Source organism: Chaetura pelagica, unplaced genomic scaffold, assembly GCF_000747805.2.
Source record: "Chaetura pelagica isolate M959 unplaced genomic scaffold, ChaPel_1.0 scaffold438, whole genome shotgun sequence".
NCBI lineage: Eukaryota > Metazoa > Chordata > Aves > Apodiformes > Apodidae > Chaetura > Chaetura pelagica.
Window position 1 is genome coordinate 1398650 of NW_009954113.1, and position 17332 is coordinate 1415981.

Sequence of the window (17332 nt, forward strand, 5' to 3'; positions counted from 1 at the left end):
CCCCCCCCCCCCCCCGGTCCTGCGTTCACTTCCTCGTGGCCATTGCACATTATGTATATTGTAAGTAATTTATATGGGGTTTTTGTTTGTTGTTTTGGTTTTGTTGTGGGTTTTTTTTTGTTAAATGTATATATTTTTGTATGTTTGCTATATTTTCATAGCATCGGTACCGTGTTTGAAACATGTAGATAGGAGACAGAATACTATTGTCAGAGTTATTTAAAGGATGTATTAAGTGCTTCTTCCTGGGAATGTCCCGTGTATATAAGGATTGGGTGTCCGTGTGCGTGTGGTGCATGTGCTGTGGGGGGCCAGGCTGGTGCTGGGCCAGGGGCTGCAGGCTGAGCAGAGCAGGGCAGGGGGTGGGAAGCCCCCCAGAGCATGAGTTGGTGTGTTCCCAGAACCTGCTCCACACTTAGGAAATGCTAGAGGCTTGGAGGGAATCCTGAAGCAGCCAGACCAGGCAGGCAGTGCTGCAGGGGAGGGTGCCGTGCACTGGGCTGCGTCCTGCTGCTGGTGGCAGCTGGAAGCTTCTTTCCTGTGTCACTGGGAGGGGAGACCCTTCCAGGCAGAGAGGGATCTGCTCAGACACTTCCATTCCTAATCCCATCACCTCCTGCTCCCAGCACTCCTGCCATGCTGTGTTCTGCCCACGTGCTTCCTTGGCTCCAGGTGCCTGCCCATGTCCCTTATGGGATGGAAGGAGGATGCAGGGATGCTCTTGGGGATGGCTTGGGACTGGTGTAAGTTACCTGTGAAGACCCCAGTTGGTAGGAAAGAAAGGTTGCAGAAGGATGGGGCAGGAGAAAAGAAGTGCTGATGATCACTTACAGTGAGGAGGTGGTAGGTCACCAGAGGGTGTTGGAAGGGCAGGTTGCACAGAGGGAAGTTGTGTAGAGAGGGGAGAGAACTGCTGCTGATAACCAGAAAGCTTTTGTACTGGGAAGGAAGAGGCAGGTGGCAGTGAGGCCAGAGCAGTGCCTGTAGCTCAGCAGGGGTAGGTGGACATGGGGACTCCAGCTCGGTGGCAGCAGGTGCCTGGTGCAGGGAGAACCAGCAGCAAGGTGTGAGCCCAGGGCTGGGCACAGTGTGCTTTGTGCAGGGTGCAGAAGGGGTTGGTTACTCCTTTTACTAACAGCTCCATCATCCCCAGAACAATTCTGGTCTCTCAAACTGATTTTCAAGCCAAGTATTTTAAACTATGTGCCTGGTATTTTTTGGTTCCTTTTACTTACTCAAGCAGCACAGCCCCCAGGCTCAGCTCTGGTAAGTGCCTGTGACTTTCTTTTGGTGACAGGTAACAAAGTGCCTGCAAGCCCTGTCCCAGATACCCGAGGCAGTAAAACCAGGAGCCCTGGCTGTGGCACTGGGCTCACCCCTGCAGGCACATCCTGCTGCCCAGTGCTCTCTTGTGTGTCCTCCCGGGGCTGGGAAGGATGTGGTGCTAAAGCAAAATCCTGTTTGGTGAAACTTGGGACCTCTGTTCTGCTTCTGTCCTCAAAGGCAAAGTTCTGGCTCTGTGGCTCTGCCTCAAAGGGGAAGGGGCTGGAGAAGGATTCAGTTGCATGAACAGCAACTACTTGCAAAAAAAAACCACAAGGAAGCTGCTCAGCTTCCAACACTGCTGCCTCAGCGTGCAGGAATTCTTTTTCTGGCCAGCAGCAAGATGGAATAAGTCAGATTAGGGCAGGAAAGCTCTCGCTGGCAGGTGCTGCTGGGTGGACCACCAGCTCCTAGTGGCTTTTGGGGTCTGACAGGGGAGCTCTCCTAAGCACAACTGCCCTAACAGCTTCTTTGGCCCTCCAGCCCTGCCCTGGCTGCAGCCTGTTCCCCCTGGAGCACCGTGTGTAGATCCAGCCATCCCTGAGGGCCACGTCAGAACCTTCAGTGAGTGAAGTGACCCAAGCAGGTCTTGGAAATCTCTTGCATCTTCACAAGCCAAAAGTTTCAGTTCAGTTCCCAGCCCCTCCCCAGGACTCATTTAGAAGAGTTTGTTAATAGGAGTGAAGGGCAGGAAGGAGCCAGAGGAAAAGTGGGGGCCAAAGGGGCCCTGAGTGCTCAGCACAGCTTGTAATAAGCTAAGGGAGGAGAGAGGATGAACCCCAGGGAAGGGTCCCAAGTGCCTGTTCCTTGCCAAGCCTGCTCTGCATGTGTGAGTGTGACGATGCGTGTGACTACCCAAGTGCTTCTTCTAATCAAAGAGGAGCAGAACCAGGATCAGACAACTGCCCTACTTCTTTCCTTCACTTGAAGTATGGAGAGCAGCTCTGGAACTCCCCAGTTGTATTTTGAAAAGCCAAACACCTCCACCAGGGCCCAGGTGATTGGTGGTGGGCACCACCCACAGCTTTCAAGCAACCTTAGTTCTCAGCACAGCATTGATTTGTACCAAGTACAGCAGCACTCACATGGTTCCTGCACTGTCCCAGCTGAGGTACCATGCAGACATGCCCTCAGCTGCAGGCACCAGGCAAGGACTTACACCCTCTGCAGCAAGAAACTTGCCTTGCAGCCTTTGCCAATAGCTACTCCTGAATGTATGTTTCTGTGTTTGTAGTCACCAAGAGATGGTTTCTTATTTATTGTCTTAAGCGTCACAAAGATGCAACTCTATCAAGCTGCTTAAATAAAAACTCTACCCATTAGTTTAACAAGGGAGGGACTTACCTAAGTGCTTTTTTTTTTTTTTTTTAATAGCAAAAGATCAGATGATTGTGACCAATATGCCAACTGTTACTGTCTGGTCAGCATTTCATGGCAAACAAAAATACCGGATTTTGTAACTGTGGGGATGTTTCTTTAAAAAAAGTGACAAGGTCAAAATAAAAGCTGACTGCTACCCCCTGGCTCCTGAGCTTCTGTTCTGCTCCCTCCAGCACCACCAGCACCAGCTCAGCCAAGGCAGGGGTAGCCCAGAGCCATTCCTGCCTACACTGTCATTCTGTGCCTGGGATGCTAATCGAGGTTACCTGTGCAATGAAAGACACTCTGCAATCAGCCAGCCTGGCAGGGCTGCAATGAGCACCCTCAGCTTCTCTCTGAAGGCTCTGGGCAAGGTAAGGGAGTGTGGCACAGGGGCTGCCCTGGCTCACCTGTTGGGAATTGCTGGCAGAAAAGCCCAGGCTGCTGCTGTGACCTGCTGCTGACCCCGAGGGAAAAGCCCCCACGGAGGGCTGGGGGCACAGCCCAGGACTGCTCTGTGTCCAGTGCCTGGTGGTGGGGCTGGTGGCCACCAAAATACAAGTGATCCGGGTTGGAAAGCTGGCAGGGGACAGAAGGAAGGAATTTACATCCTTATGACACACAGTCTTGAGTCTTCCCAGGCCAGCAAGAACCCACTGACCATACGAGTATTTTTTTTTATTTCCTTTACAACTTATAAACACTCAAAACACAACGTACACTTAGAGTTCCCACACAGCCCTGCATGAGTTAGTAGCGTTTGTCCCCTGGCCTGTCACTTCACAGTTGGTGCACAGATGGCACTTGTCTTCATCTCCACAGCAGGGGCACTGCTGGTACCCACCGCCACACGTGACACGTGTCACCCCAAAGCCACGTGTCCCACTGACTGACAAGGCAGGAGATCAAGTACTCACAGTATAGTTCAGCTTACATGGTTTCTCCCAGTTGGGTAGTGTAGTGTCTGATCCCACCTTCCCACAAGATGGGCTACAGCCCAGGAGGAGACTCACCAGGCATTAGTGCAACAGGCAACACACAGTCAGAGATGATGCCCCCAAAAAGGTCAACAGTTTCAAAAAGGGATTCATCTGGGTGCACAGAGGACAGGAGTTACCTCAGCATCACTGCAACTAGTGGAAATCCTGCAGCTGACCCCAGAAGCCAGCTCTGGCCTCAGGGGTAAATCCTTCCCTCAGCTGGGTGGGTCAAACTGATTCATGGCCCAGCGCTCCTGCCCCACTGCTCTGGTGAGTGGCACCCACCTCCCTGCTCCAGGTCACCTCTGGTGGCAAAATCCTTCTTGCTGAACGAGGATCTCGGAAGGGAGACAAGTCCTTGGGAACAGAAGCAGCATGTTTGGCAGGTCACTTCAAAACCCAGTTTAACTCCTACCAGAGCTGGCAGCAGACCAATAGTCCAAGTGCCAAGAGGCACCAAGGCCTGGAGAGAAGCTGGGATTCCAGAGTGCTTGGAAATTGTGGCTGGATCTTCCATACTTCACATTCCATTCTCAATGAAGTCCTCACAACTCCCACAATTCCTGCACTTTCTATCTAGATGATGAAGTATCATCATACCTTGTCTGCTCTCACCAGATGCTTGTTGGGAGGGAGTCTCTAGAGAGAGGTCCTGAAAGAATGTTCCCATCAGAGATAGAGGCCTTGAAATAGCTCAAACCAAAGGAAAACAAAACACAGAGTTGGTCCTTTCTTGGAGCATCTGCTGGGGATACAAACAGTGTCCTCCTCATCAGGCAGAGGTGGCAGGCTCAGAAGGGAAATTCAGCCTCCTGGAAGGGTTAAATGCCAAGTCCACATGGAAGCAGCACAGCCACACTGTGCCTGCCAAGCCCTGCTCCTGTATCCATGGTCTGCACAGAGTCAGCACAGAAGAAAAATGCTCCTGCTGCCTCCTCCATCCCAGGCTGGGCAGAGCCAGGGACACAGCCCCCGGCTCTACACGAACTCGGTGAAATCATCCACCGAGGAGATGAGCCGCTTCCTCTGCCCCGTCTCATAGGTGGGTGGAGGATCCTGAGGGATCTGGGGAGGGGGCTTTGTGGGAGCAGATGAGTGCATCTGCAGGGGAAGGCCAGGAGTCTGGTACTGGGTTTCCTCACGTAGCTGAAAGTCAAACGAGAACAAATGAGCTCCATTCTCACTCTCCCACCTGGGCAGGGCAGGACAGGTTACTCAGGATGGCCAGTGCCAAGTGGGTGCAGCTGTGACCAGCCAGGAGGGTTCCCAAATCCCCTACTGCCAGGAAAGCTGTTTGGAAGCTCACAAGTCCAGATCTGCATGACTACACTTGTCATTCCCACAACAGCTGGCTTCTAACCTTCAGAGATATTCCTCCTCCCCTTACTCACCAAGCTTTGGTGGCTGATGTTATATGCCTTATTTGTAACTAGATTCTGCTCCCCTTTGCAGTGAGAGCCCAGCTGTGACACCCAGCCCAGCTGTGACACCCAACCCCGGTGTGACACCCAGCCCAGCTGTGACACCCAGCTCCCCTGTGACACCCAGTCCAGCTATGACACCCAGCCCCTCTGTGACACCCAGTCCAGCTGTGACACCCAGCCCAGCTGTGACACCCAACCCCGGTGTGACACCCAGCCCAGCTGTGACACCCAGCTCCCCTGTGACACCCAGTCCAGCTATGACACCCAGCCCCTCTGTGACACCCAGTCCAGCTGTGACACCCAGCCCAGCTGTGACACCCAACCCCGGTGTGACACCCAGCCCAGCTGTGACACCCAGCTCCCCTGTGACACCCAGTCCAGCTATGACACCCAGCCCCTCTGTGACACCCAGTCCAGCTGTGACACCCAGCCCAGCTGTGACACCCAACCCCGGTGTGACACCCAGCCCAGCTGTGACACCCAGCTCCCCTGTGACACCCAGTCCAGCTATGACACCCAGCCCCTCTGTGACACCCAGTCCAGCTGTGACACCCAGCCCAGCTGTGACACCCAACCCCGGTGTGACACCCAGCCCAGCTGTGACACCCAGCTCCCCTGTGACACCCAGTCCAGCTATGACACCCAGCCCCTCTGTGACACCCAGTCCAGCTGTGACACCCAGCCCAGCTGTGACACCCAACCCCGGTGTGACACCCAGCCCAGCTGTGACACCCAGCTCCCCTGTGACACCCAGTCCAGCTATGACACCCAGCCCCTCTGTGACACCCAGTCCAGCTGTGACACCCAGCCCAGCTGTGACACCCAACCCCGGTGTGACACCCAGCCCAGCTGTGACACCCAGCTCCCCTGTGACACCCAGTCCAGCTATGACACCCAGCCCCTCTGTGACACCCAGTCCAGCTGTGACACCCAGCCCAGCTGTGACACCCAACCCCGGTGTGACACCCAGCCCAGCTGTGACACCCAGCTCCCCTGTGACACCCAGTCCAGCTATGACACCCAGCCCCTCTGTGACACCCAGTCCAGCTGTGACACCCAGCCCAGCTGTGACACCCAACCCCGGTGTGACACCCAGCCCAGCTGTGACACCCAGCTCCCCTGTGACACCCAGTCCAGCTATGACACCCAGCCCCTCTGTGACACCCAGTCCAGCTGTGACACCCAGCCCAGCTGTGACACCCAACCCCGGTGTGACACCCAGCCCAGCTGTGACACCCAGCTCCCCTGTGACACCCAGTCCAGCTATGACACCCAGCCCCTCTGTGACACCCAGTCCAGCTGTGACACCCAGCCCAGCTGTGACACCCAACCCCGGTGTGACACCCAGCCCAGCTGTGACACCCAGCTCCCCTGTGACACCCAGTCCAGCTATGACACCCAGCCCCTCTGTGACACCCAGTCCAGCTGTGACACCCAGCCCAGCTGTGACACCCAACCCCGGTGTGACACCCAGCCCAGCTGTGACACCCAGCTCCCCTGTGACACCCAGTCCAGCTATGACACCCAGCCCCTCTGTGACACCCAGTCCAGCTGTGACACCCAGCCCAGCTGTGACACCCAACCCCGGTGTGACACCCAGCCCAGCTGTGACACCCAGCTCCCCTGTGACACCCAGTCCAGCTATGACACCCAGCCCCTCTGTGACACCCAGTCCAGCTGTGACACCCAGCCCAGCTGTGACACCCAACCCCGGTGTGACACCCAGCCCAGCTGTGACACCCAGCTCCCCTGTGACACCCAGTCCAGCTATGACACCCAGCCCCTCTGTGACACCCAGTCCAGCTGTGACACCCAGCCCAGCTGTGACACCCAACCCCGGTGTGACACCCAGCCCAGCTGTGACACCCAGCTCCCCTGTGACACCCAGTCCAGCTATGACACCCAGCCCCTCTGTGACACCCAGTCCAGCTGTGACACCCAGCCCAGCTGTGACACCCAACCCCGGTGTGACACCCAGCCCAGCTGTGACACCCAGCTCCCCTGTGACACCCAGTCCAGCTATGACACCCAGCCCCTCTGTGACACCCAGTCCAGCTGTGACACCCAGCCCAGCTGTGACACCCAACCCCGGTGTGACACCCAGCCCAGCTGTGACACCCAGCTCCCCTGTGACACCCAGTCCAGCTATGACACCCAGCCCCTCTGTGACACCCAGTCCAGCTGTGACACCCAGCCCAGCTGTGACACCCAACCCCGGTGTGACACCCAGCCCAGCTGTGACACCCAGCTCCCCTGTGACACCCAGTCCAGCTATGACACCCAGCCCCTCTGTGACACCCAGTCCAGCTGTGACACCCAGCCCAGCTGTGACACCCAACCCCGGTGTGACACCCAGCCCAGCTGTGACACCCAGCTCCCCTGTGACACCCAGTCCAGCTATGACACCCAGCCCCTCTGTGACACCCAGTCCAGCTGTGACACCCAGCCCAGCTGTGACACCCAACCCCGGTGTGACACCCAGCCCAGCTGTGACACCCAGCTCCCCTGTGACACCCAGTCCAGCTATGACACCCAGCCCCCCTGTGACACCCAGCCCAGTCAGCCCCACCTACCCGGTGCCGCAGCCTCTTGATGTGCCGGAGCCTGGCAATCCATTTGGATGGGTAGGTGTCAGTCGGGTTTGATCGGCTGTGATGAACCTGGGAAGCCATCTGGGAAGGGCAGGGAGAAGCAGGGTAAGCGCAGAGGCAATGAACATCACCACCACCATTAAGGTAACAAAATGTTTCAGTGACTGAAATTCAGCTCTAAGTTGTAACTGTTCTCGTGCTCTGACTTAAGGGTTGGCAGCAACAACTGAAGCAGAACAGCTTATTTGCTTAACCCAACCCTACTCATTTCCCTGGAAGCTGGTGGTGGACCAAGACCCCAGCTGGAAGCCAGCAGGTCTGAGTTGGCCCAGGGGCACTCACATTGGCATGCAGAGCCATCTGACGGGCTACGAACGGCAGGTTCTTGTCAGAGATGATCTTAGCAACACTTGTGTCCACAAGACCCTCCATGTCTTCGTTTTAAAGGAAGAAGAAAGAAATTATTGTAAGAACAAGCCAGAAGCTGTCAGTAACTAAATGGACAAGTCATATAAACCTGAGGAATTGCACCACAGAAACTCAGAAGTTCCCACCCAGCTCTACAGCTCCAGCTGTAACAGAACTTGCACTGCAGCTTCACACAACTGGCTCTTCCATTCTGGCTGTTCCAGAAAGGCTTTGGGAGAACCTGGGGGGCTCCTAAGCACACGAACCAAAGTGGGATGGAAACCATCCCAGAAGTGCCCCTTTGGTCACAGGACAGCAAATGCCCCAGCAGATCACAGCATCTGCACTGCTGCCCTGGCATGGAGCTGTGACCAGTTCCCAGGGTCCTGCAGTGCTGGGAAGGACAGCAGAGGCCAAGCCACAGGGACTTCCACCACTTCCTCCTGGAAGTTTTAATTTTGAAAAACCAAAACACTGTGAAGTGAAGGCAGTTACTGCAGCACCAATACAGGGAAGACTGAGACCAAAGGCAGGAGGGGTCCTCACCTTTCCTGCACTGCAGGGTCACCAGGTTACAGTCGTAGTCCAGAGGTGTAATGATAACGTGCACAAAGTTGAACTGCCCCTGATGAGGAAACAACCCAACAGGCAGACACATGTCACAGCATCCTTAATGCTGAAAACTAACACACCTGAACCCAAGGCTAATAACTTCCCACCATTACATCAACACTGTTTGCTGAGATAATACACATCAGAGGATGCTTTAACAGCCACGTGCCTGCTGTGTAACACAGCCCCACGTAAAACCTTGTACCTTTATTGTTCCCAGCTTAAAGTCTTCTCCAGAATCATTGTAGATGATGGAAACAAAATCATTCCCAAGGTGCCTTTTCTTGTCACAGCGGTATTTATCCAAATCCTTTGTGGGCATCAGAGTAGCAATGTGGAAAATGGCTGAGGAGGAAAGAGAAAGGCCCTTAGGCTGGCCGGGGAAAGCAGGGCTGCGAGCAGTGGTCACCATGCAGGACTGGTCTGGAAGACTAAGTAGCACCAGCACCACAAGAATTAAAAATATTAAGTTGTGCTCCCCCCAAAGGCTTGCCCCCATTTGTGGCAGCTGAATCCAGTCCCTCTGGACTGCTGCAGTGGTGCCTGGAGCAGTGGCCAGCAAAAGGGCAGCCTCTGAATGCTGCTCTGGCCAGTTTCTAGGTACTGCCTTGCACAGTCTGCACCAGCAGCAGGCTCAGCACCAGGGACTGAGGGCCTGGCTCTCGGCACGTGCCCAAGGTGCCCTGGAAGGAGGGCTCTGCTCAGGCTGGGGTGGCTGGCTGGCTGGTCATAGGAAATGAGGAGGGGGCTGCACAAGTGCCTCTGGGTGTTTTTTCCATGACCACAGTAGCCCGCCCGATGAGTAGAAGCAGAGTCTTGAGACAAGACCATCCTTCCCCTTCCAACTTCTGGAACCACCTTACCTTGCATAATGTCATCGTGCCAACAGTAGGTGAACTGTCCATCCTCCCCACACACGTCCAGGCCCCCCAGGTAGATTTTATCTGGCTGACAGTCTTTGAGCTCAATGAGCTTCCCCAGGCCAGTCAGGAACTCGGTGTAGCGATAGGACCCGTGCTCATTTGACAGAATTGCAATTTCATTGTCACTCTGGGAACACAGAACATGGGAGTCCCACACTGAGGGCTGAGAGCCCCCCATCAGCAGGAGGGATCAGGTTATTACATTCCTAGCAGGGCTTCATGCAGGCACTGGTTTTTAGTGCAAGACACTGTGAAAAAGCAAGGCTGCTGCAGGAGCAAGCCCAGCCTCCCAGCTGGAGATGGCATCCATGGAGATGGAACCACTGAAGGATGAACACACCTGCACCCAACTCACCTGGCCTTCTCCAACGTAGAGCACTGCAATTTTGTGTGTGTCATAGGAGGGAATTTGATCCAGGAGCTGCACCGACCTCTCGAATGTCTGCAAGCAAAACATTGGCCACATCCTTAAAACCTTATCCCCACCTGCCCACTGCCCCCCTAAACCCCTCAGGACAGGGACAGCACAATGTCAGCACAGGTTCCTGACCTTCCCCTCCCTCCTGAATGCTGCCCTGCCCTGGCACAGTGCAGCCCCAGGGAGTGGTGCTACCTGCCCTCTGTCACTGCACCTCCCTGGGTTTACACTTCAGAGGAGACTGAGCTGGCAAACTGCACATGTCAGAAGCACTTGCCATGACAAATTGCATTTCAGCTCCAGGCATGAAAAACCACCACGTCTCTTGCTCTGAAGAACATTTTTAGCATGAGGCATCATCTCATCTCACCTCTGCTCCCTCCTGCCTGACCACCCAAACATAAAGCAAGAGGCAACTATCAGCAGGAGGTCTGTGCTGCCCCATTCCAGCACTGCTGCAGGAAGTTTATGACTGTTTTCTTACATGACCACATAAAGCTTTCTGGTTGCTCCCAGTTACATGGAAGGCTGACAGGTTCATCTAGAGATGTTCTGCCAATATCACCTAATGCTCAGTTTCCATCCTGCCCTCCTCTTCCCAGCAAAAACCCAAAATCATCCTGCCTTCTGGCTGGGATTCTGAAACAGCACCAGCAAAATCTCCTAATATCTCAAAATCAATCCAGAGCCACAAAATCCTGGGAGCCACCAGGACTGGAGTACAGGAAATCTGTCACCTGTACCACTGTTAGTAGGAAACACCTTTGAATTGCACCATCTGAGCTGGACATTCACTGCTATCATTTATGTTCAGCAAAAGTAACAAGGTTAGAAAAATGAACTACAAGAATTTTTAAAAACAATAAATCTTTGCCTACCTCATTTGGCAAGAGCAGGGGCTTGTTGTTTTCATCACCAAAGAATGGGGAGTGGTACAACTGTAAAAACACAAAGCTAAGGGAGAGGGGGGTGGGAAAAAGTCCTGTTACCATAAAAATTAAGTCAATTTTGATCTGTTGTATGCAAGAACGTTATGTACAGAAGAAAAAAGCAGCAATTAAATGCTATCAGAGTATTACTCAGCTTCTAGAGACACTTCAGGGGCCTGGGCTACCTGCAGTCTGTAATAGAGACCCTGTCACCAAAAACAATGGGTCTGTCAAACAGCAGCAGCTGCATAAATTCCCTGTTCCAAAGGCAAGTCACCAGAGCAGAGGAGGAACAACACCACCACACTCCTGCCTTGCAGCTATGGAGGGTATTTCCAGGATAGCAGGGAAATTATTTTACAGCCATTTGCTTTTTCCCTGCCCTTAGTAAAATGAATATTGTCTCATAAAGCAATTTTTGGCAACTACCAATATCTGAAGTTCAAAAAGCAACTCTTGTAACCCCTTTTTCTCCCTAGTATTCTGCACATTATATTCCTTCAACTGCAAGACTAGCAATTCCTCCTGTTCACAGCAGAATTAACTCTAGGTGACCTGCATTCAAGCCACCTGTGCGTGTGGACCATAAACTGGGCCAGACTGGGAACACAAGGAAACTATCTATTTCTTTCACCATATTAAGGGACCTGTTTCCTAAATCACCAAGTTAATCTGGTGGTAGCAGGTTCAACACCTCTGCATTAGCTCCTGAAAAACAACCAGGTTATTAATCTTTCTTTTTAATCAGAGAGTGTTTTGTAGATCCCACAAAACCAGCAGAGCCCTTGGAGGGAATCCCAGTTGTGGCTGCAGCAGTTCTGAGCTCACCATTTCTAGCTTCACAGAAGCCACTCCACCCACCTTGGGTTTATTCCGGGAACTTTCTCAGCATTGGAGGCTGCTGTTCTGCTCTTGAAGGCATCTCTCTCGATCCTTTTTCCCCTCCTGGATGGGGCTGAGTCAGAGATGGTGTAACCCCGGGGCCGGTGCCCGGAGGGGGAGCGGGGGGAGGTGGCAGGGCTGGTGCCATCCAGCCCCCCCGAGCCACCCCCCTTGCCCTCCTCCCCCTTGCCCAGCCAACCACCCAGCCCTTCCCCTTCCAGGTTCCCAGACTGGGATTTGGATTTCACTTCCGTGCTCAGCCTCCTTGTTACTTCTCTGCCATTGGCATCTTTGAGGACCTCCTGCAGTGTCTGTAGCTCAGGGGAGGAACTGGACTTGCTGAGCTGCTGGGCTGGCTGGAAGGAAAGCTCCTCCAGTGTCTGGCCATCCTCCGAGGGCAGGACTCTCCCGATAGGAATTCCACCCTCCACCAGGTCTTCTGACTTCAGAGACTTTTCTTCTTGGCTGGAGGTTGAGGAGGACTTAAAAAGGGAGAGACAGGGATGAACAGCTTTCCTGACACACCAAAGCAAAGATGACAAGAGGAAGGCTGGAAGCAGCTCTGACACTTCCAGGGAAAGATGAGCAGAAAGGTGCCAAGTGCCAAGCCATGTGGTGCAAGGACCCTGCATGAAAGGGGCTTTTGCTGCCCCTGCTCTGCATGCAGCCCCCCCCCCAGCCTCCCACAGTCTCAGCCACGACTGCATGTGCATTTTGGTATCACTGATGAGTTCTTTCAGAAGGTGCCAAGAGGGACTCAGATGAGCACAGACAATTGTCCCACATGCCTGGGGACAAAACTGGTTAACCTGCTTTTTCTTACCCGGCTGTAGGACTCCTGGGGTTTACCAAACCTTTCCTCGCTCAGGACTTGTTCAGAACATGAAGTCTCAGTGTCCTCACTCTCTGGAGACTCAGCTGGGGACTCTGTCTCCTTCAGCTCCATCTCCAAGGGGCTCCCTTCCTCCAGCACCACAGCTGACTCTACCGAGACACAAGGCACAGGCACTGAGGTCTGTGTCACGGCGCAGCCCGGCAGGCCCCGGCCTCTCCTCTGAAGTACCAGCCTTTTCCCTATGGGATTTCAGTGGAAGGCCACATTTCAATCAGTGCTCTGGCTCTTTGATTGCTTGCCATGTCAGACTTGCTCCTGGTTCCCCTCTTGTATAGAACAACTGATCACCTTACCCTCAAAGCAAGGTCATTTGGTCAAAGTAAGTGCAGTTGTTTCCAGTCGTTACTGATGAACAAGCAGGGGACAGAGTGAGGAAATGGGACCTTGTACATCAATGCTCAGTTATCAGGACAGACAGGAACTACAGAGATGTAAGAAAGTACAAGACTAGCATTAAAGTTCATCATTATGCAGGCAGTGAAGACATTGGTTCCACACAAGTATGCAAAAAAAAGTGTTTCTTGTACTGAAGGACAAATGCTCCAGTGCCTTGTAGTGGCCTAGAAGGAGGTAAGAAATTTTACTAGGAGCCATTTACTTGCAGTTTGGCATTTTTCCTAGTATGTCTCAGTTGAAGTAAAACAATTCAGCTAGAATTCACAAACTAGACACGTGGAAGGACAAGAGGGCACGAGTGACACACGCACTGGGAAACCTGCACGTGGCATCTGACCAGACCAATGGATAATGGAACCACTCTGACAAGGAAGCTCCTTGGAAGCCCTGCCTACAGTGGAGGAGGCAGCACTGAACCTTGTCTCTACTCCAGGCAGTGACACTGACCACTGGGGTGAGTCTGACCAAAGGCTCCTCTCTTGGCCTTGATTATTTTTGTGTCCTGAGGAAAAGGCTGGAGAACAGGAGGCTTCCCATTATGCACACAAGGGACTGGAAGACCAATCTGAAAGGCCAAGATTTGTTTTCCAAAACAAAATAAAAACATAATTAGCACACACACAAAAAAAATAATAAAAGAAAATCAGCAAAACTAAAAAGTTTAACAAAAAGAAAACAGCAACAAAAGAAAAATCACAAAAGCAGCTTTTTCTGGCTCGATTTCAGCTCGCAGGATCAAAGTTATGTCAAAGAAGCAATTAGGAGTTAGCATTGCACACACATACCTTCTACAAAAAAACCCAAAATAAAGTAAAACAACAACAACAAAAAACCCAAACAACGTGCTGATCTGGTTAGCTGTCCAAGCCAGAACACACCTGCACATACCCAGAGCTTCCAAACCTCCCTGGCTCCTACCCTGCTGCCCACACTGCTGCTGTTGATAAATCCAGCCAGCAGGCACTCATCAGGCTTTTGGTGGGAACACAATAATATCAGCAGAGAGGAGAAGAACAGAAAAATATTTTACTGCAGCATCTCTGTGTTGCTTTAAGAGGCCAATGCCAACACCAGCCCGTGGTGAAGAACAACCTGCTGCTCTACAGAGAATTTTCCAGTGAAGGAAAAAAAGGCAGAAAGACATTTTGACCCTCTAATTTAAATGCCAAAGCACTGCAGGTTATCAAGACCATGTGCCCAGGAGGGCAATTTGATCCCCACTTCTGCTCATTGCAAAGTAATTTTACTGAAGTGGTGAAAGATTTTACACTACTATAGAGCCTCCAAAGAGCTAGAATTTAGCAGGTTTCCCCCTGAAATGCATTTCTGAAATGTTATTTAGAAAAAAAGCATTCACTGTATTGTCAAACTTTTACATGTAATCAGATCTGGGTATCAGCTCCTTTTATCTTTTCTATGTCCAATTCTTAGGGGATTCTGTGGGTCAAATGGCATGGGACTTGATTTCAGAGCAGCCTGTCCTGCCAGATTATGCTGTTCTCAGAAGTGGGAGCTTTTACATTTAGCAGAACATGAAGCCAATCATAAAATGCATCTGCAAAGAAATAACTCAATTAATCAAGCCACTCAGACACGCTGACAGGTCACTTAACGCTGCGTCTCGTGACCCACAACCCACCCCAGATGAAAGAGAAGTTGCTTTAGGAAATTTCCTACATTTGCAAATGTTGGATCTGGCTTGGACTTCTTCATGCTAGTCAAGATCCCATTTGTTGAGAGCAATGAGACTGGGCACAGACAGGAGACATGGAAGGGGAGATGGAGGATGAGGACACATTTCTATGATCAGAGGTTTTCCTCTATGGCAATACTTCTTTTTTTCTGTTTTGTTTTTTTTTTCCCTTAAAGATATATAAATATACCTGCCCAGGATATGCTCCTGTGCAACTTCCCTTGACAACTGGACTGGTACATGGAAGAGAAAGAGGCCACTGCAAAGGGAAATCAAGTGAGCAGCTACATCAAAAGGAAGGAGACTATATGAAAAAAAAAATAAGTAAAAAATTAAAAAGCATAGAGTTTAAAATGTAACCAAGAGCCTATTTTAAAATAAATAAACAGATAAATAAATAAATAAAATCAAAGGAAAGAACAAGCTGGGATAAGCTCACTAGATGCCAAAGGGATACTTAAAGGGTACAAGGTCTCAACACAGATAAGGAGGCATAAACACATTCAAACAAGGCAGACTGGAAGTGCTCTCTGAGGAATGCATCTCTGGGAGCTTGAGAAACTTAAAGTTCCTTACTGATATCCTAGTACACGTGGGAAACCAGTCTGAGCTCTTCCTGAGCTACAAACTTGGGGCAACAAGATTATTTCTACACCCAGTGAAGAGTCTGAATAGTAGAAATATGGATAAAGATTCACACAGATTTAACCTCCAAAGTGGAAGAACATGACAGTCTGAGAGCAAAACTTCTTCCAAACATTAATTTGCCAGCCAGCTTGGCAAGGCTTCTGGAGGATTGGGTTAATAAGAACGTGGCCAAAAACTATTTTCTCAGCCTGCCACAGGAGTGGCATTCAGGTGAGAGTCTTTCACCTCACCAGTTTGCACCCATATACCCCAAACTCACAGGTATCAATAACTGTTCCTGCCTAAGAGTTAAATTCATTTTTTTAAAAGGTGCTCATTTCATTTTGACTCTAATTGTGTGTTTACAAGCTTATATCCTGCCCAGTTTAAAACAAACCTGAAAAGTTGCATTTTTACCAGATTCCCAAACAATCCATTGATGCCACCTCCCCAGAAGAGCCTTGTCTGCTGCTGCCCCTGCTCAGTTCTGATGGTGCCAACAGCTGCAAGGGCCTTGGTGTTGGATGGTGCTGTTGAGATCTCTGAGAAGGGGTTACACAAAGCTTTACAAGTATCAGCTGTTGGTCAACCCTGACCTCCCAACACCAACAGCTCTTTCAGAAGTCAACTGGCATCAAAGTAAATATAGTGAAAAGCCCTGGACACTGTTAAAAGGAAGGCATCAAAAGAAACTCGAGTGATTCAGCTGCACCAGTTGAAGGCTCAAAGAGGTAAATAAATGTGCAGCCCCCAGGACCTGTATCCTGCTGCCTCCAGCTGGAAGAGATAGTGGCAGCTCACTGATCTGGCAAGGTTTGTAACAGGCCCTTCTCCCAGGAACCTCACGCTCCCAGTGCCCAACACAAACTCCCACACTGAAGACAAATGGAAATGGGAACGCTGCATGGGAAGGTTCATCCACAGGTGGGATGCCCAGATCAGCCCCAAACAAGTGGAAGAGGAAAAAGACCCATGACTTTCTTAATTTTAATTTGGGAAACAATTAGCATGAAACACATTACTCCTCCAAAGACCCTCCATCACTCCAGTCTTTCTCAAGACAGAGAAGCACTTTTCTGATGGAACATCAGAAGCCAGAAGGGAATTTTTCACTGAAAATTTCTAGGGACAAGGACTGATTCCTCTTCTCATTGCTACATTATTCCTCACACTTCTAACTCTGCTGCTCTGGGAGATCTGCAGTGACTTCACCAGACTTTAAACAGGCTAGTGACAGCCACGCTGGCCTGACATCTCTCACCTGTGTTGGAACGCTGGAGAAGGGATGGCTTGGATGTGCCTGTGGCCAAGCTGGAGGAGGGGACAGAGAGGGATTTATAGAGAGCTGTCTCTCGGTGCTCTTTGAATCTCTCTGCAGCCATCAGTGCATTAGAGAGCTCCTGCAGGGGCATGTTGTTAATATCTGACGAAAATGGACTGAGAGGGTTCTCCAGACTCATTAGCCAGCTTGTGTTACCTGGGGAGAGAAAATGAGGGAAGAGCATTCAGTACACCCAACTCCACAAAGTTCATGACTCACAGTCAAAACAAAAGGGCATCAATTATTTTTGATTTTGCAAGTAAAAATCCCAATGGGCCAAGCTCTCAGTTCTGCTGACACCTGGCAAAATCACTGGATTAATTTCCTGTGTTCAGGAAGCAGCTCCCAGTGCTCTGTACTTCACCCCAAGCTTTTCAAAACACACACTTGGTAACTCATTACTACAGCAGATTCCCAAAATACACAGGTATTTTAATTTTTGACACCAAGTCAGTTATTTTTTCATGAAGCAACTTCCAGCAGAACTGGACAATCCCCCATTACTGTTGTGTAACACACCATTATTCAAGAATTTTGACCCTGAAGGTGCC

General features: G+C 51.3%; 2 protein-coding genes across 2 annotated transcripts in view; one reads left to right on the top strand and one right to left on the bottom strand.

The window, feature by feature from the left end:
• Window positions 1-4640: 4640 nt before the first annotated feature.
• TSC2 (tuberous sclerosis 2) overlaps window positions 4641-17332 on the bottom strand; it is a 33238-nt gene continuing 20546 nt past the window's right edge. Inside the window, 12 exon segments of the mRNA XM_010002575.1 lie at window positions 4641-4808; window positions 7660-7758; window positions 8020-8111; window positions 8632-8710; window positions 8903-9042; window positions 9561-9747; window positions 9976-10062; window positions 10917-10992; window positions 11829-12331; window positions 12673-12833; window positions 15024-15092; window positions 16722-16937. Coding sequence (XP_010000877.1) covers window positions 4641-4808; window positions 7660-7758; window positions 8020-8111; window positions 8632-8710; window positions 8903-9042; window positions 9561-9747; window positions 9976-10062; window positions 10917-10992; window positions 11829-12331; window positions 12673-12833; window positions 15024-15092; window positions 16722-16937 — 1877 coding nt within the window.
• LOC104393111 (classical arabinogalactan protein 4-like) lies at window positions 7486-7605 on the top strand (the record flags this gene model as incomplete). Its single annotated transcript, XM_010002576.1, has 1 exon — window positions 7486-7605. A coding segment is annotated over exon 1 (120 nt), but the record flags the coding sequence as incomplete, so codon positions are not given.